Genomic DNA, 20,420 nt, shown 5'->3' with positions numbered 1-20,420 from the left:
ATGAGAGACACGGGTCAGGGGCAAGGGGCAAGCTCCTGTCAGTTATAACTGTCATTAACCCAATTTCCAACCCATGCAGATTTCCCTTTGCTGGATGTGGGCTTGTCCCTTTGCTAGCTATGGGTTTCTGAGCTCAGGGCAGCTTTACTTGGCTTCATCAGGGTGAGAGAGAGCCTGTGATTTCTATTTGGGCTGTGAATTACCTTTTAGTGTGCCTAATGCGTAAATACATGGATTCAGTGAAAAGCACCTTATTTTCTCTAGAGTCAGCAGAAAACATGAACCATTTTTATCCTAACCCTTTTTATAGATTGAAGATGTTCTAAAGAAGAACAAGAGGGAAAATCCTTTTTATATGCCTAGTGAGAAGTCACAATTTTTCTTTCCTTTGACAGTAGCTTCTTCTGCTTTCCCATCCTAGAAGATAAAAGACAATACCGTCCTCCAAGAATTCCCAGAAATTTTTACATTTGTCCCTTGCTTTGGCTTCACCCTTAGCTTGGAAGGAAGGCTAGACTTTTCCCTAGTTTTACATCTAAAGTCAGGAAGGTCCAGAAAGCCGGGCCCTGGGAAATCAGTGCGTTGGCTGGGCCAGAGCCTGGGCCCCTGAGTCCCAGTGCCTGGATGATTCTGTCACCTGCCTTTGAAAACAGGAACCCCTCAGGGACCAGGAAGCATGAAGGAATCCCAAAGGGAAGGCTGGAACCAGATGTTACAATTTCAAAGCTTGGGCAGGCTAAGGTGGGGTCACATTCACAGGCATAAAAGAGTACCTCCACCCCTACCCCATTTCTGGGTTCCTGAGTGGGGCTGAATCTAGGTGGTGGTGGTGGTTGTTGTTGCTGTTGTTGTTGTGTGTGTGTGTGTGTGTGTGTTTTGCCAGAGAGCACAGTGAGAAGCTTCTCTGAGATAATCATAATGGGCCCTGTTGTACTGTCAAATCAAACCCAAAGCCATGAGGAAGAGGCAGAGGAACCAATAAGAAAGAAAAGATCTCACTCCTTAAGAGTGTTAACCATGTTCACATACAGCTTGCGGGGTTGTGGCTCTGTTGGCTGCTCTGAACTTGGCTGCCCTAGCCTTGGGGTAGATGGATGGATTTAGGAACCATGGACAAATGGCTGCACTTCATTTTCTCCCTTGCCAGCAGGGCCACTGGGAATCTTCTCAGACTTACTTTACCCATTTTTAATCCTCCCATAATCCTCTCAGCACCACTGTCTGTACCACTGTGGGCACTTGTTTTGAAGCATTCTTTTCCAAATATAGTTTTGCCCATAGGTTTATATAGTGCATTTAGTGCCTGTTCTGTACCAGACCCTATGCTAGATACTGAGGTTAAAGATATGAGCCACTTGTTCCCACAGAGCCCACAGTCCTCTTTTTTTCCTCAGAAATAAGACCCCTTAGGGCAGGAATCAATTCTACCAAGTTACATCACCCCCAGTGGGCCAAGTACAGGGTTATAGGCCCAAAGCCCTTGCACAGTGATGAGTTGCATGGATTCAAGGGAATGGTCCTGGATCACCTGCCTGTAGGAAGCCTGAATTGGGAACATAGCCAAGGATACACTCTAGAACTTCTCTGTCCAATATGGTAGCTACAAGCCAAGTGTAGATATTTACATTTAAATTTATTAAAACTACATTGTATAAAATTCAGTTCCTCGGTTTCTCTGGCCACATTTCAAGAACATTTCCACTACAGAAAGTTCTATCGGGCAGCCCTCTTCTAGAGTCCTTGCACAACTCAGGCTTCCTTCAAACTGCAAAGCAGAGTTTCCATACGCCATCCCTGGGTTGCCTGGACAGCCTTTTCTAAAGCTCCCTTGATCCAGCAAGCAAGCTCTCTGAGAACTGTGGCTTACCTCAACACATGTGTTAAGCTGGACCCATACTATTTTCCCTTCTGTTCAGCCTGAGCCTCCCCGATCCTTCAAGGTCCAACTCGAGTGTCCTTGCCTCAACTCCCCCTGCCCTCCTCTTCTGTGAACGTATGTACTCGAATCTACAGCATGCACCCAAGTTGATGATATGTTGAATTACATGTTACTCTCTACAGTGCTGTTCCACAGGGTGTACAAACCACTGACTACACACAGGCACTCCGTGGAGGTGGTATGGGAGACTGAGACTCAACCCACCCTCTAGTGTCTCAGCTGTGTACCTTGGCACGGGTGTGTCTCCCTGGAGGAAGTGTCCTTTTTCTGATATGCACGAAGGAGTCTATAGGCTGGTGGCCAGCCTTGGTTTTCTAACCATCTTGAGGGCATGAGTCTTGTCTGCCACACAAGACAGCAGCTCTGTGGAGGAAGTGACCTGGTCTTCTTTCTCACCAATCACCCCCCACGCAAGGCCAGATACCACAGACACAAGGAAGCCACAAGGGGCACTCCTGGAACTCACAGTTCTGGTGACTCTTGGTCATGTTCTCGGAGTCTAGCGCATGGTAGAATTCATAGGCTGAGCGGCCAAGCAGCTCCTCAGGGTGGTAACCAATCAGTTCTGTGATTCTGAGTTTTCAAAAAGGCAGCATGTAAGGAAAAAAGACCATATTAACTTAGCACAGCATGTAGGCAGCAGCTAACCCCAGAAGGCAAATGAAACACACACATGCAGACGAACACAATCCAGACTTTCTCGTTGTACCATGTATCCAAGCAAAAGAACACTGTGCTCAATCTACAATTGCAAGTTTAACCAAACCCCTGTTGGTCCTGCCCTTCCTGACGCCATGTTTGAGAGGAGAGAAAAGCACCAGTTCTGAGGACTCCCTCTCCCCACCACCCCGGTACACACACATGTCTGTTCTCCAAGTACCACTGGAAGGGGCTCAACCCCAGGTTTTTGCAGATGAGGGAGTAGACATCCAGGAAGGGCAGACAATTGCTTGATGCCTACACAGGTGTCTAGGGACAGAGCAAGAATGAAAACTGGGGCCTCTAGTTGCTATGTCAAGCTCATTCTAGTAGAAGGCAGTATAAATGAAACATGAAAATGATGTGGCCCCAGGTAGAGCCACCTTTGTCTCTGTGTCAACCAGCATGTGACAGGGAGTCCAGGCAGGCAGAGGCAGTCTGTGCTTAAGCCTTCACTTTTCTGCAGGGCCTGCCTGTGACCTCAGGTGCCTTCAGACACCAGGTTTGCCTTCCATGACTTTTTCCACTTGTCCCCCACATTTCAAGGAAAGGAGGGCGGCAAGGAGGTGCTGAGAGGAAGAAATACTAAATCATAGTCACAGAAATGTGCCTTATCATACTGCAATAGGCAGCTCTGAGATGACAGCACTTGGCTGTCATTTCAGTGTCCCTTTCTTCATTCTGTAAGGTATCTGGTTTTGATGGGAAGTGGGCAGAGGAAGGGGTACATATGGAGAACCATGAAGGATCACTTAACACTCTTAGGACCCTTTGTTCTGTGCTGGAATCCCTAAAATAAAAACAAGCCCTGCCTGAGAACCACCAGGTTGGCCGCTTTACCCAATATCATGTCCTATTATATTAGGCTATATAATACCTCCATATTATCTCTCAAAATCTAGGTTCTCTCACAAACTTTAAATGATGGCTTCACTGTCTTGTTCACTTGGCCTATCACGAGTTAGAAGTGATGCCACAGTCTCATTATTACAACCCTACTTCAGAAGGCATGACTCCTGGATACAGTCCTGTAATTTATCCTTGTAGGGGATCAATAACACGGAGAGGAAAGCAGAAGCAGTGGCTCCTTATTTCCTGTCTCTGCTCTAAACCCATCCCCCAAACAGTTCAGCTTTCATATGTCTGTCAGACCAAATTGCCCTAAAATACTATTTGCATCCTGCCACACCTATTTAAGTATCTACAACTTTCACTTTTGCCAACCAGACCAAGAGTAAACACTGCCTAACTTTCAGTTCCCCTGAGAACCTACTCTCCACCTTTTGAGCAATTCGATTTTCAACTCATCTGTAAAATGTTATGCACCCTCTGTCATGGAAGACCCCTCTCCCCTCAGTTCCCCATGCCTGGAAAACTCATTCTTGCTGCAGAAGCTTTATGCCTTCTCTTCTCCCCTCTTCTCCAAGCCCTGACACCTCCAGGACCAGCTCAAAGCCTCATCTTCTTCCCAGAGCCCTCTCCAATTCCTCCAGCATGACATCTCTCATGAAGTCCTAAGGAGTATGCACAGTATTACAGAAAATTATGCATTTGTCTCCTCACATCCTAGGCTGCCAATCTCTAACTCAGGGACCACTTTCTCCTTTTGCTTCCTCTATAATGGGTGCTTAGTAAAAACCTCAACAGCTGACCAGTAGATTGATTTTCTCTTTGAACCTACGGTACAAACAGACACCTGTCTATCCCAGCACTGCTAAGGAACCTGGGCACTAAGGATCTACTTTTCTTTCTAGAATAACGCGATTAACTGTCTCAATGTGCATGCACACACACATGCGCACATGCACACACACACACACAGAACCTGTCATGATATTCTGTCTATCCTTTCTTCATTCTGTAAGGCATCTGGTTTTGAAGTGGGCAGAGAAGAGACAAGTTCTTTGCTTGGGTGAGACTTTGGAGGTTAAAGCCTTTGTCAAACAAGGAGCAGCTCAACAGGGCTGAGAGGCTTACGTCTCAGCTGATTCAGCCCAATGGAGATTTCTCCAGTGAGATCCTAGCAGCTCATTTGTGCCAGCCAGCTAGTCTCAGAGCAGAAGGATCTGTCCCTTCGCTTGACCCTGAGCAGAGAGGTCTCTGAACTCATTAGCAATGGATACATTATCTGGCAACCTGACCCTGGGGCTGGCACCCAAGTACACCTTGGCAAAGGTGGATACGGGGGGGGGGGGGGAACAAGGAGACAGAACAGTGCTGGTCCTACGATCAACTAGCTTCGCTGCTGGGTCAGATGACTTTCAAGCTCAGCCTGGGAACTAGAACTGCATGAGTGAGCCCTGCTGACAATGGCCTGGCCATCTACAGGCTCACCGACTTGCCAGATAAACTGCTTCTGTTCCTGGGCAGGTATAGAATTTTCTAGAGACCCTCCAAAATGAGTCTACTGGCATGCTAGGAAAGATGTCTTTCTACTCTCCGAAGGAATTAAATTTCCTTTCAAGATTACAATCTTTAAATTAAAATGTTCAAAGTAGATGTTTATTATAATCAGCCTCATAATAAAATGTTTATCTAATTAATGTATCATCCATTCAAAGGCACACAATGGGCATGTTTTGGAAGTGGACAAACAAACCTAGATTTCAGAACTGCCAGATATCTTCCCAGTAGCAGCTTTCATTTATCTTGTCAACTAAAATAAATATTTAATGTCTTTCTTCATTCCTTTAAACAGACTACTATAAAAACTGGGAAATACACCACATCCCAAACACAATTGAAGAACATTTGAGTTGTCAAACTTCACAAAGCCAGGAAACCCCAACTTAAAGCTCATGGTCATTCGCCCCCATGTGCAGGCACGTAGACGCCAGTGGGGAGGTTAATGAACCGAGCTTGTTTATAAGGTCGCTCCTACGGCACACAAGGGCCTTCCCCGCTCATTTCCCCCAGGCTCCAGACAAGCCTTCCGAGCTGGGCTGTGATAACACAGGTTCATCTGCTCTCTCCATCAGGGGCCAGGGAACTGTTTTTTTTTTTTTTTTCTTTCTTTCTAATTAAGGACCCCTGACTCACTGGGAAAAAGAGAATCAGTTGGAGGTCAACCATAAATTTAAAAGTCAACTCAGTAGGGCTGTTCTAAGAGAAGAGAGAAATGTACGAGGACTTAATTCACCAGATTTCAAACATAAGAACAGAGGATACTTTTTAATAATAAAGTCAAAAAACAGCAGACCAAGATGCAGTGAGGAGAGAGATGCAGATAGATAGGCAGCCACAAGGAGGCAGAGGAAGGATGAAAGGAAATAGGAAATACGGTTTTAAAGGGGGTTGTTAAACTTTGAAGTTGGTGTTACCCCAAGTGCATATGTGGGCCAGCTCTCTGAGCTCCAGACTTCAGAGTGAGATGTGCCTTCAAAACGTAAAATGAATGATTCATTGCCCTTTACTCTCAAAACTGTTTAGAAGCTCTATTCAAAATACACCACCTATAGCAGAGTGCTTGCAAAAAAATTATTCCCTTGGCTTCAGTGTGAGTGCTGCCACCTCAAGGGGCAGAGAAAAATCCACCCAAAGGCCTGAGAAGGCTCGCTCTTCTTCCCCACGTGTAATCGCCAGCACCCATCCATGTGTGGTGCAGCGCCACAGTCCTTGACTTCAGATGCCACTGCCTGGAGTCACGCAAGATCTGGCTGCAGTTTTTACCCCGTTCCCTACACGAGTAAAGGATTTGCTAGGTAAATTAATCATGTAAGCAAGATGGTGAGAGAGTATTTAAACTGTTTAAGAGGATAAAAGTTTTAAGCACTTCGTAACCACCTATTTGTTTTCCAAAGAATGTATCTGCTAATAAATACTTCAAGTCGGCTTGCTTTCCTTCCACACTCTGCCCATCGCCTCTCCTCAGCACCCCGTAATTTATCTCATTTTGGTTTCTATGTGTGCTTATAAGCTTTGACACTGCATTTCCTTACTAATACCTACACTGTTTACTAACTCAGATTTCAGTGCCTTTGGTTGGTTTTAATGTATTTTCATCTAGATTTTGTTTGCTTTAAACGGTACTTAAGCTTTGTGTTTTCCTCAAATACTACATGGTTATATGAAATCTATACAACCAGCTCTGTAATTAATGAGAAATCCATTTCTATCCTGTCTGTGGAGTGTTACAGGGTACCTGTGGGGGTAAGTGTATACGTAGGAAGGTTGTGTGTGTGTTTTACAACTTGTGGCTCTTTATTTATAGTTATCCTTACTGACATTATCTTTAGGATCCTCAACCTTTCCCTCACTTTTACCATTTTTACTTATTCTCAACTTCTTTGTACAAAAACAATTCACCATAAATTTATCCACAGAACTTGGAATGTAGGCATCTTGATTTATTAAACTGTAACTCCTGATATTAGTATGTCCTATGTTGCATGAATCCAATGACAAAACAGGGTTGCCCTCAAATTCTTTACCTGTAAAAATTGTATGACCCTCTTTGTTGATTTGAAATTTTTACTGTAATTTTGAAAACTTTTCCCCTCGTGATACTGCTCCTATCCACATAATTTGGTTTTATAATTTATTTCTAAGATACAGGAAGACTCCTAAAACTAACAGAATCTTAGTAGGATTATATGATAATTAGAAAGGCTTTGCTTCTATCTTCCTGATGGCTTGGCTTCCTTCACAGTTCTCTCTTTCACCACTAGATGGCACCTCCACATGAATTTAAGAACCACCCTATTTTAAAGTTAAACTACTTGGGAACAACTTTTATCTTCCTTTTGGGTAAATGGAATGTTGTATTTTGTACCATTCACTGTGGTTTCATTAAATGGCTTATGTCTCAAACTCTCAACTCCTGGAGATCAGGAATCATCTCTTTTACTTTGATGTAATGGTCTCTGGCACACAGTTACATGGCAGATGCTCAATAAATGACAGTTCGTAACTGGTTGCTCAGTATTTTGGGAAACAGAGTATGATGCCTATATTTGAGTCATAAATGAAGAAAAGATCATTAATTCCATCAATAATCAGGACATTTTTCTTTTACCCTGCTACTCAACTTGCTCCCTTGTCTAGAGCAGTTGACCATAGGTACATAAATGTGATTGACATAATTGTTATGAAATTTACTTTTTAAAGTATTTACTATTTTTAAAATAATTAATGCAAGACTTAATATGGTACTCTGATCCCTCATTAACAGGAGGACAAATGCATTTTGAACCATCTGTATTCCTTTATTCAATTTCAGATGTTTCAGAATAGGTTGTTTCAGATTCAACTGATTTGACCTGAGAGTTCAGTGTAAAATTAGAGTTGTCTTTTTCTCTTCCACTTCTCTCCCTTCTTTCCTGTCTGCTTTCATCTTTTTCTCCATGACCCTGTTTCTTTTTTTGCTTGATCGTGTCTGTGGTCTCAGTATATCTAAGACAAGTACCAAACTGCTTCAAAATTGATTTTGTGGATTCTAACTGCCATACATTTTCTTCAGATTCTAACTTTTCTTGTAGGAAAACAATCCCCTTTGTGGGAATCATAGCCCCTTGTGCAGATGTCATTAAACCTAGTGAATTTTCTGATTAAAATGGAGAACCCCTCACCCCATTAGGTATCATGGACAGGCATTGGTTTTTGCAGCATTTGTCTCTGAAGGGGAATTGAGGTGGAGAGTGTGTATATGTGTGCATGTGCATATGCTTCTCCCCATCCCAACACAACGAGTGAAAACAAAACGAGCTACCAAAACCAAAAAATCCCAGGCCTCATCAAAGCAATTAAGATATAACACTTAGGGATTAAGGACTTAAAATAGTCACTTCATCAACTGTCTAAGCCATGTCTGTGCCCTTGTTAACTAATCTGCTAATCGGTTAAACACAACTTCTGTGTGACACAGCATTCTATGTCTTTAAATGCTTCTACATGCAGCTCTCCAGCACCACTGAATTCAGACTTGGGGCCATGTAATTAGATTTCTTGAAAGGCAAGATTTTGCTGAAAATGCAGTGTGTCCCACAGAACTTATAAGCAATATCACCCTCTACATTATGAGTCACAAAGTCCTAAATCACGAGGCTTGATACTTCCTTTAAGCCAGAAGCTACCCTGCCTACCAGCCCTGAGCCAAACTAAAAAGTCAGCAGAGCGTCTTTCCCCTTTCTATGTACATTTCCTCTCCAGCCACATTTAGACATCCAATTCCTTGTGTTTCTCCCCCTCTTCTTTTGTCCAAAGGTTAGTACCTTAAGAAAATTACCTGAAACTCATTTAAACCAAGATAATGAATAAAGGATAATGCTGAATTACCCTTTCCAGAGGATTTCTTCTCACTGTAACAAGGATCAAAATCTTAAACTGAAAAAAAACTCTTCTATTATCTAGGGATGCCAAGTTATTTTCTGGGACAGTAGGGTTTTCTGAGTGCTTATAGAGTCACATTACGGATGTGCTTCACTCACCAGGGTGAAGCACGTATCTGACTTTCATCATCCACAGCACTATATATGCCCCCAGGCTATATGGCTAGGTCAGCTTGAGCCACTTCACCTCAAAGCCAGTGACACAGGAGCTATGCACTGGGATTGTCCATGTTATCTCACAAGACTACTGAGAGGGGTGCATGAAGCTGTGTCTTCTGCCCAGAATGTTCACTTGAATACAAAGACTGCATCTGATAAATAACTTTACCTATAACATGGATTCCTACAGTGCCTGTCACTAAAAGGGCGATCTTCTTCTTGAACCACCATCATTATCACCACCACCACCACCACCACCACCACCAAGTGCAATAAATGGTGACTGTGTCGAAGTTCCAGGACGAAAGGCTTCATACATGACATTTTCTCCCTATGAGGTTAGAGCATTTCTTTCTACTTATATAACTTCCCACTAGCTGCAAAAGCTGTGAGTCTTGGCCCTACTGTGGTCAGAATTGAAGGACAGGAATGACTCAAGGATACTTTTACAAAAGTTCTGAAATTGTGCCACAAGTGGTGGCCCACTCTAAGAAGGGGCGACCAACCAACACCAGACCAGTCTGGAATCAGAGGAGAGAAACCCCATCCTGGAGAGAAGGGTCCCTCCCATGAAGAAACCAGATGCCCTTGGGATGTCCAGCTGATAAGAGAAAAGTAGATAGGCCTAGGGGAGGCTGAGCAGGAGCTTTTTTCCTGGGGTTCCGTGGTTTCCTGCTGGCTAAGACAAGGCAGATTCTTGCTGATCGGGGGGTCAGATTCTTCCTCTTCCTGCCCCCCAGCCACTAACTGCCTTCAGAAGTGATTTCAGCTCCTTGAGTTTAATGGAAGATTTTGCTTTGGAGGAGGCCAAGGACAGGAAGTAAGATATAAGCAATAACAAGAAGCCTCACACGTGTTGTGGTGTCTTGACTTCTCAAAGTGCTTGCACAGCCATTATCTCATTTTACAACAACCCCATGAGACAGGTTGAGAAAGTGTTATCTCTATTTTGGAGAAGGGGAAACTGAGATCTCAGGGTTTCCTGAGGAGAAACCCTAGAAGATGAGAAAAGAGTGACAAAGAGCTGCCACAGCAACTATCACCCTGGGACACATGGCGGCTCTAGATGCTGCAGAAAGCTGAGGTCGGGCGGGGAGATCTCTGCCAGGAAGGGCACATCCGGGGTGTGCTGCTCAGCAAGCTGCAGTGGCACTTACTCAAGCCAGGCCTACCCTGGGCCCAGTCTTCTGTATTTCCTGCCCTCCCTGGGGCCGGGCATTGCTCCGGGCATCGGTTCTCCCCATCTTCCTCCTCCTACTTCCCATCATCAGGCTCCACAGTCCCAGAGGCAGGGCTGGTGGGGGAGTTAGGAGCTGTAGGGTGTCTAAATACTCCTTCCTATGACAACTCCAGCCTCTTCCCCACCTGCTTCAATCTTCTAAATGAGCTAAGAACCCGAGATGGCATGACTTACATAAGCGGTCTTAGGCATTCTTTCAACAACTCTAATAAAGGTGATAATAAGAGCTAACACTGAACATTTATTACTAAATTTGAACCTAGGCCATCTAGACCTGAAGCCCATGCTCTTAATCACTACTGTGACTGCCAAGAGACACTGGGCCTGGCACTGGGGGTTTAGCATCCAGCTTAGCTACCTTCATCTTAGCCTTCAAAATGGCTGAACAATGGCCAGAATGGAGTTGCATGCAGGAAGGAATAAGGCAGAGGGAAAGGCTCAGTCAGTAATGGAAGAGGGTCAGTCTCCAGGGCAGAAGCTGATGCTCCTTACTGGCCTCTAAAGCAGGAGTACAGATGGAAGTCTCTAGACTCTTCTCTTTCTCCTGGGTCAGAAGACCGCCTTGAGAATTTCCTCAGGAGCCTGATACATGTATGGAGAAATATGTTCACACCACAATGATGAGAAGAGTTGCGTACCAGGAAAGCTCTGCAGATGGACCCTGTAACTCTGTCCATGGGAGACCACCAAATACAGTACCAGGAACCTCTGAGGGGCACTGATGCAATGAAACAGTGGCACAGGTCCATGAACATGGCACCCGGCAATACCACATCTATGTCTAGTTCCGTACCTTTAATACGGGCACAACTCCCCCCACACACAGGTAAGACCCATCTCTGCCCACAGCATACACACTTATGGCCCCCTACCTGTCATCACAGTAGGTGAACTTCATGTCCATGCTGTGGCGGCTCAGGAAGGTCTTGCTGTCCAGGGGAATGTCCATGTGGGATGGGTGCTGGATCGGTTCACACATGATGATGAGGCAGGACAGCAGGGGCTCCTTGTAGCCACACAGACTATTGTGAGGAGGGCAGTTGTTGTAGACTTTCACTTGGCCCGTGCAGTGCAAGACCTGAGATAGGCATAGAAGGGTCAGACATGGGGCCGAGTGCTGGGGGTGGGGGTAGGGTCTTAGGCATCCCCCACACTGCCATCGCCCTACACCTGGGACTCCAACCCAGGCCTGATGTTGCCCTACCTTCCAGGTGGCTGACTTGAGGTTGACAGTACGGCCTCTGTTGGTGACCGTGCACTTCATCCTCATGAAGAAGTCCCGCTCTGTGGACATGTCTTTGCTTTTTTTCCCAAAACCAGAGCCTGAATGTGGAAGGATGGGAAGAACCAGCTGAAGTTAGTTTTGTATGGATATTCATGAGAGGGGCCCAGCTGCAGTTTTTTTGGCAGCCTATTGTTTGTATTTTCCAAATATCTGCTCTCTTAGCACCTGTAGTCTGCCATCAACACTGAGCTCCATCATGGCCTGTGGACTAATGGTTCCCACTCTCCAGCTTATCTCCTCCACTGGAGCATTAACTCCCACAAGGTAGGAGCTGCTGCATCATTTGATTTCCCATTGCTTCTGAAACATGGTCAGTGGTTCCTTCAGAGCAACACTTCAGAGACAATGAGTGCATATCAGCCACTAACTCAGCAACCCTTTTCTGGGGCAAGGACCAGGTCCTTGCAGAAATTCCAAGGGACAATCTGGGTGAGGCCACAGTTACTCCAAGAGTGTAAGCCTCACAGGTTAGAAATGTCTCTCAGACACTCCCGTCTTTCCTTTATATAACCTGTCTCTCAGGAGGAATTTAACCCCTCCTGTACTCCATTTGCAAAATGCAATAGCTGTGTTCAGGATACCATGCCATTAGCTTTCTCCCTGAAGTGACATATGTATCAAGGCTCTAGAGAGACCTCTGGTACGAATCTCCTTACAGTGGATTTGGTGAGCAAGTCCACTTTACAGATTAACTCAACCTGGATCATATCCTCTCTTTCAGCAAGAATTAAATAAATCACCAAGACCAGCAATATAGCTTCCTTCCTTATAGTTGCCAAACAGCCTACCCATTCAGGACCATTTTCCACTTTTTGTAAAACAAAGTAATGAATAGAGTGCCAGCTGAATCCCACTTGTCTATGTCCAAATCCTGCCTACACCACCATCTCTGGTTCCTACTTTCAAAGATATAATCCTGCCCCTACCCAGCATCATAGAACAATCTGGAGCCTTGTTTCAAATAGTCACACTCCTTCCTCCAGGAACAGTCACCAGCCCCTGCACTTAAACTTCCAGAGGACCTTGACTTGACTCACATATTCCTGAAGAGTTATGTGTCAAAGGAATTGTGGCACCCTTGAACAAAACTTCAACACCCTTAGGGGACCCCACTCAGTAAGAGACTGAATAGTGAATTTTTTTAAAAAAAGGAGAGAACATTCCTTCATCACGATTATAAAACCATTTCTCCCACACCAAATTATGATTCTTGCCATTTTAATTTTCAGAGGTGGGGTTAGCATACAATGAGATATACCTGTATCTTGGGATCTGGCCCCACCACCAGGACCAGACCAGTTATTGGGTATGAGGGGGCTGGAGGGATTCATTTGTGGCTGTTGCTTGGGTATTACTGAGGCCTTTTAACTTGCTAACCTCTAGATTCTCCCCATGTTGACACTGCATCTTTCTTTTTTTTGAAATGGAGTCTCGCTCTGTCGCCAGGCTGGAGTTCAGTGGCATGATCTTGGCTCACTGCAACCTCTGCCTCCTGGGTTCAAGTGATTCTCCTGCCTCCACCTCCCAAGTAGCTGGGATTACAGGCGTGCGCCACCACACCTAGCTAATTTTTCTATTTTTAGTAGAGACAGGGTTTCACCATGTTGGCCAGGATGGTCTCGATCTCTTGATCTCGTGATCCACCCACCTCAGCCTCCCAAAGTCCTGGGATTACAGGCGTGAACCACTGTGCCCGGCCTTGATCATTCTTTCTAAACACTGCTCCACACAGATCACTCCACCCCTGCACAAAAACCTTCAATAGTTCCCCATTGTCTATGGAATAAAGTTCAAGGCCCTCCACCTGGCCTTCAAAACCTTCCGCAATCTGCCTCATGGCTTTGTTTTCCTCTAGGAACTCACACTAACCCTTTAGGTCTAGATTATGAGTCCATCCACAGGCTAGTACCTTCAGTGAAGACTTGCTGATTCATGAGTTTGATCCCAAGTCCTCAATATGCAGATCAAGAGATCTAAAGTTCTACTCAGATAATTAGAGGTCACTTGGCTGTGAATCATGGCACTTGAGAACTGAAAGGTCGTCACCTTTGCCTAGTCCAATACCAGCAATTTGAAAAGACAGACTCTGAGGAACAGAGAAGTAGGGTACTTGCTTCTGGTCACAGACTCAAACTCAGACTATGGTCAGTGGTTGAACTGAGACTAAGAACCCAAAGGCCCAAGGGTTTCTGGAGTAGAGAAGAAATCAATCTTTGGTTTCCTCAGGCTTTCAGCACCTACCCATTCAGAACATGAATCTCTTTTTAGAGAAATTTAGAAAGTGTGGTAGCCCTTTCCCCATAGAACCAGACAAGACATTGAGCAGCCGATCGGGTGCTCTCTGCCAGTGTACTCTAGGACCCAGGTGGCCTAAGGCCTGCAGATGAGAGAGCAGAGGAGCTGGGTGAGGGAGCTGTGGCAGTGGTAGAAGAGGAGGTGGTTGTAATTCTGTACTTTGCAGGCTCAGTCTGTAACAGGGTGGAGGTGAGCCAATGAAGTATCTGCTTTTGCAGCATGTGTGGTAATAAGAGCCAAACCTTGTAGGCTTAGCCTCACTGCCTCTGTTATTCAGGTTGGACAAGCATAAGCCCCATGGCAGTGACAGGTGATATTATTAAAGAGGACATCTAGACATGCACAGAATCTGCCCAGACCAGTGACAGAATCTCAGGTTTGGAAGGGACCTTGACAGTCATTAAGCCCCACTTCTGCCCAAAGCTTCAGTCCTCTTAACAATGTCCCTATTCATGCCTTTGTTGAATGGCCACAGTTACGAGAGAGGAAGCTCCACTGCCATTGCAACGTGCTTTCTGCCTGTGTGGGTCCTCTCATCCACTGGCACCTGCTGGGTATCCCCATGGGTAAGGTCCTGTACGCTAGATCTTTTTAAATCTCTTCTCCGTCAAAACCTACTTGACCTATGTCTCATCAGGGTACCATTTCCTGTGGTAGCTCATCTCCAAAAGTAGCTCCAACAAGCCATGCCTTTTGACACTCATGGCTTTGTGTAGTTTCCTCCCACAATGAGCCAGGGCTGTCCTGTAACATGCTCTAACCAACAACATGGGGCAGAAGTGATGCTCTGCTAATTTGAGGACAAAACCTTGGGAAGGCCTGGCAACTTCCACCTTAGTGCTTCTGGGAGCCCTGAGCTGCCACATGTCTGGCTACCCTAGAGACACCGTATGGAGAGGGAGAGTCTCTGAGACTCCATGGAGTGACAGAACAGTCCCATTGTCCCAGCATGCCAGCTGAATCCAGGATTCCAGCCACCTGACACAAGGTCCCAGACATGTGTGAGCTATCCTGATCACCCCAGCCTAGTCTGGCCCCCAGATGACTGCAGCCCCACTGACATCACATGGAGTATAAGACCCACCCACTGAACCCACAGAACGCTGGGAGATAATCATCAAAGCCCTATGTTTTAGGTGGTTTGTTCCACAGCAATAGATAACTACAGTAGTTCCTATAAGCACTTTGGCACAGACTGGTTTCTCACTGGTTTGGGTGGTGTCATTTGGCAGAGATGCTTGACTCTTGGGTGATGAAACCTCCTAGAGATAGTGTCCTAACCCAAAGGAGTCCCCTAGTAGTGGGACACCAGGCACCATGCGGGGCCAGCAGGAGATACTTCTGAGTACCGGGTCCTCTCAATGCCCCAATCTCATCTCACAGGCTACACACTTAAACGGAGGGCCAGCCTAGCTAAATTTTTTAAGGACATCCATTTTTCCTGCATTGCAAGGCCATGAGCTATCTCCCTTATACTTGTAGACAAAGGGGAAGCAGATTCCCACCCCGTGGGGGCAAGAAGGAAATAAACACAATTAAGGATACCATTTTTGAGACTCAGGTTCTCACGAATCTCCTCGTGGTCGCAGGGATGAGTGAAGTCAAAGATACTATGTCCTGTTAGCTCCACCTGTTTCAAAAACAAGGTTAGGCATCATTATTCCTAACAGTGAAGTAAAAGACTCCAAGAGGAAGCTGAGCCACCTTCCAGATTTGGAGGCAGGGAGGAGATTGAATTGGGTTTTCTCATAATCCCAGTCCAGTGTCAGGTCCACAGACAGAAAGATGTAATGGGGGATTACTGATGACAGAGTCTGTTAATGAGTCAGTAGAGAGCTGTCTGCCAGGATGGACATAAGCAAAGCCAAACCCAATGCCTGGGGGTGGGACTGTGGCCTGAGGCATGTGGCCTGAGGTCAGCGAGGGTCACAGTGGCCATTTACAGGGAAAGGTCAAGTGGGATTGTGGCTAGCACCTTCTACTCATTTCTACCCCCAAATGGAAACATTTCTTCTTTTGAAAGAGATAGAGGGGGGTGTCACCTGTGTAAGTCCCATGAACTTGCTGATGTTTTCTGACAGAAAGATCATGTCGCCATCTTGGGTCACCACGGCAATGAAACCCTCCAAGGCTTTCAGGTACAAGTTGTCCATCTGCTGGTCAGCTTCAGCTTCAGACTCATTTTCAGAGCAAACTGGAAAGAGAGGGGGGTGGGACAGTTACATGAATGTGGAGTGAAAACAGATGTGACTGGCACAGATAGGCATTTGCCAGGGATGGCGCAAAGGCATCGGGTGGACTCTTCTGGAAACGCGCACTGCCGACCATCTGAATGTCTGCCCCAGCCCGGCAGCAGGCACTGGATGAGCACCACTGCACAGAGGACACCCTGACAGGGGCTGTGAGGACAGTGTGCTTGTTGTGACAACAGTACTTCTGGCACTAGCAACGGGAGCAGTAGGAGCTGCTGTGTGAGTGGTTCGGGGTGGAAGTTTTCCTAGGCTGCCCCCAGCAACCACCTGTACAGCCTGTAGACTCGGCTCTTGTCCCAGACCAAAAACACCTCTTGGGCCCCAGGTCTTTGGTGGTTATACACAGACCACCGACTTCATTTCAGCCCTTTTCTCCTAGTTCATTATTTATCTCCAAAGACATTTACTTATGAAAATTTGTATTTATCCAGTGCAAACATCAATCAAAGTATGCCTGAATATAACGGTACTCATAGAAGCAGGAACAAATTTTAGCTGCTAATATATACTGCAATCACAACATGAAAGGTACTGCACTAAGCATGCTATGTAATCTTCACAGTGACCTACGAGGTAGATACTATTCTTAATCTCATTTTACAGATGAAGTGTACAGAGGTTAAGCCATTTGTCCAAAGGTATAAAGATTGCAAAGTTAGCAAGCTTTGACAGCTGAATCCAGAAGCCACACTCAACCATTCATAGGCTTTGGAGTTAAACACAGGTTCTCTTCCTAGATCACCCTCCTATTAGGCTATGACTCTGAATAAGGAACAACCTCTCTGGATATCACTTTCCTCATCAGCTAAATGGGAATAACAATTTCCACCTCTGAATTGTAAGGATTAGATAAGTATGTAAAGTGCCTAAAACTATAACAACAGTAAATTCTTTCTTCTTTCTGCTCCAAGACATGCACTACCCTCAAATTGCTCAGATCCCGGGTGAGGAATATATAGCACTCAGAGATGCAAAGCTAAGTAAAAGTTCAAGGGTGTCATAGCTGGGCTTCCAAGGAAAAGTGTAGATGGGACGAGCTCTAAGGGTCAGAGGACGAGGGGGTCACTTTGGGGTGATCACAGACAACTAACTGTTCCAAAGAAGATTTGCAGAGACTTAGTAAAACAGATTTCACTCTGTGGAATGAAAGAAGGGCCTTCTGAACCAGATGGGATTGTGTGAGCACTGGAAAACCCCTGGAGCAAGCTCCCTCCTAGACTGAAGAGAGGCCCATCTGGCTCAAGAGGAGAATCCATCTTCCAGTCTCAGAGATTGGGCTGGTGAGACAGGCCCAGTGTCCTGGAGGGGCCTCATGTGTCAAGCAAATGTGATCAGAGGAGTACATCTCAAAGCACTGCTTTGGGGAGATTAGTCTGGCAATGGCATACAGAGTGGTTTGGAGAGAGTGAAGCCCAGAGGTGCAGAACAGAGTGAGCAGGCAACTGCATTCTCAGCAGGCTGTACAGGTGGTTGCTGGGTGCAGCCTGGGAAAACTTCCACCCGAACCACCCACACTTTGAGTATCCTGGCCTGTCTAGTATACCTCTGCTATCTGAAAAATACAGACTCGGCTCTTGTCCCAGACCAAAAAAACCTCATAGGCACCAGGTCTCTGGTTGTTATACACAGACCACAGACTTTATTTCAGCCCACTTCTCCTAGTTCATTATTTAACTCCAAAGAATTTACTTATGAAAATTTGTATTTATCCAGTGCAAACATCAATCAAAGTATGCCTCACTTGATTTACAGAACGAGGAGATTAGAGAATAATTTGTCACTTGCAAATATTAATATTCACTTAACTAAAAGGAGTCTTTCAAATGGAGACTATTCTAAGGAATGCAAAATGCAATTCAATGTATGGGCCACTTGGCCAGGGACACATCAATGCTGTGAAATGTGGTTGAAGGGCCTTTCTGCAAGGGCACTGGATTTCTCTTTTATCTTTTTCCTCGAGCCTCTAAATTTAAGCTTTGGGTTACCTGCCGTTATTCCTCAAGAAGAACAAATCCACATTACAAGATCTTCCTACCAAGAGGCCTCAGTGGAGGCACAGGGGACCAGCTACCTTTCAGGACACAGGATGAGAGAACACGCCGGAGTCACAGATGCCTTCTGCACAGCATCACAGTGGGTCCTGTCCAGGGATGGGCAAGCCTTCAGAGCCAAGAGTTGGGCTGTACAGAGTAAGGCCCCGTGGCTTTCCCTCTGTTTTGCTAAAATGGTGAAACAAAATTAGGGAAATTCTTTCCTCTCTACACCCTGTTTCGGGTGGGTAGCCTGGAGAAAGGAGAACCACAGGTCATGGGAATGGCCTTATACCATACATATACGCACACCTGATCCCTGCTTGGGGTTTCTGCTGATACACCTGTTCTTTGCCAGCTGACCAGCCCGCTGAAGTGATGATGAACCAATGTCCCAGGTGTGGGTGATGCCACTGTGAATGTTAGCTTTCCCAGCTAAAATCTTCTTTTGAGTGGGGGCTTTAGGGTAGAAAATGACTTAACTCAGGGCTTTCAAATTTGAGTATGCATCAGAATCATCTATAGGCCAGGCTAAAAGAAAAATGTCTGGGACCAGGACTGCTACATAATTTGTGTGGCCCAGTGCAAAATAAAAATGCGAGACCTCTCATTGGAAAAATTAAACCAAGCCTGAGAACCTTCTCAGTGTGGCGCCCTCTAAGACCGCCTGTGCTGCATGCCCATGAAGCTGGCCCTGGATGAGCCCCTGCTGGGTTCCTGGTTCAGTAGGTCTTTAGTGGGAACTGAATCTGTTTGTTCTAAAAAGCTCACAGGTGATGCTGTTCTTTGCCAGCTGACCAGCCCGCTGAAGTGATGATGAACCAATGTCCCAGGTGTGGGTGATGCCACTGTGAATGTTAGCTTCTACTCATAGGACCATATGCTGAGAGCTACTGCCTCAACTCAAAGGTCCTATGAGTGACCTTATTTAGCCTGTGTTGGCAGGTGGTGACTTATTTTGGAGATGAGTGAGGAGAGGTTTTCAGCGCCACTTCAATCACACCAGATAGGTGACCACCTTCTACAGATACACAGAGGCCAACCCTGTGGTTTCTAGCCAACTGAGAAGATATTTTCTCTTCAATTTCTTTGATCTCAGTGGTAACGCTGACTTCAAAATCTGGAGTAATCCCAAGACAACCCTATTTGGGTTAACTAGTCCCAGAGGAAATAGTCCTGCTTAAAATTTCCTGTTTTTAACGGTTCCAACACAGCCAAACTGGTTTCCACCCATGCCCAGTGCATTTGCTTCCAGGAGGTGGCGAAATTGGCTACAGCAGCTTCGGGTCAGCTGGCCTCTGGGAGGGAGAGGGGCAATCTAGGGCCACGAAGGGAAACAGAATGTCTTGGGACTAAGGTCACAATGGCTGGAGGAGCAGGAAGCCACCAGGTTGGCCCCAGGAACCCTGCAACGGCAGGGCTGGGGCAGGGTCTCTTCCCTCTGTGGGACTATTTGCTCTCAGCACCTGCTTATTCTCCTGGGAGCTTCTGAAGGAACCTGGCCAGGTCACTCCCAGCTTGCAGCTAAGAATGAAAACTGTGGAGCCAGGAGGTAGACCCTCACCCTGGAGGCATCTCAAAGCATTGCTCTGGGGGATTAGTCACCCTGGAGGCTCACGTCACAAATTGGCTGAAGACCCCTCTGCCCCTTCCCCTGTGAACATTGTGTCTTCCCTGATGTACCATTAATATCCTGCTCAGTGTTAGGGACATGGAAAAATGCACTCATTCCCTACACCGTTATGAAGTTTCTGCTGTGTTCATGTCTGCTTTATGCTAGGCACAAGGTAATCTGTCCACAAGTGTCACTTACTGTGTGCTCAGCCCTGTCCTAAGGAGAATCAGGGATACTGAAAGGTGTAAGAGCAATCCCCTCGGAATCGACAGACTGGTGGGGAAGACAGAGATAAACTGCTGTAAGGTGATGCAACCATCCAGCATCAACTCTTCATCAGAACCAAGTGAGGAGCCCAGAGTAGGTGCTCAATAAGCCACCAACTGGGTCTGTAAATCATCCTGGGCTCTAGATCTCAGTTACTTGCTTCCGAGGACCCTGCAGGGTTTGACCCCAAAGATGAGAGATGGGTCATTAAAACCAGAGGTGCTCTGCTGAGACGGCGCATGCCCATCCTGGGGAGCATAACAAGATTCTTTAATGCTAAAAATAGCCCCAGTAAACAGGCTTTGATGACTCC

The 20,420-nt window shown here is 45.9% G+C and overlaps 1 protein-coding gene and 1 long non-coding RNA gene across 2 annotated transcripts in view; one reads left to right on the top strand and one right to left on the bottom strand.

Moving 5' to 3' along the window:
- Positions 1-20,420, bottom strand: part of LOC105464962 (endothelial PAS domain protein 1) — a 90,320-nt gene that overhangs the window by 14,042 nt on the left and 55,858 nt on the right. The window contains exons 3-7 of the mRNA XM_011713131.2: positions 15,986-16,137; positions 15,489-15,573; positions 11,568-11,686; positions 11,236-11,441; positions 2,406-2,512 (exon numbers count right to left, since the gene is read on the bottom strand). Coding sequence (XP_011711433.2) covers positions 2,406-2,512; positions 11,236-11,441; positions 11,568-11,686; positions 15,489-15,573; positions 15,986-16,137 — 669 coding nt within the window. The remainder of the gene's footprint in view (positions 1-2,405; positions 2,513-11,235; positions 11,442-11,567; positions 11,687-15,488; positions 15,574-15,985; positions 16,138-20,420) is intronic.
- LOC139357833 (uncharacterized) overlaps positions 1-20,420 on the top strand; it is a 104,955-nt gene that overhangs the window by 57,701 nt on the left and 26,834 nt on the right. The gene's annotated exons all lie outside the window — the stretch shown is intronic.

Source organism: Macaca nemestrina, chromosome 13 (assembly GCF_043159975.1).
Source record: "Macaca nemestrina isolate mMacNem1 chromosome 13, mMacNem.hap1, whole genome shotgun sequence".
Lineage (NCBI taxonomy): Eukaryota > Metazoa > Chordata > Mammalia > Primates > Cercopithecidae > Macaca > Macaca nemestrina.
This window is presented reverse-complemented; position numbering and strand designations above follow the sequence as displayed.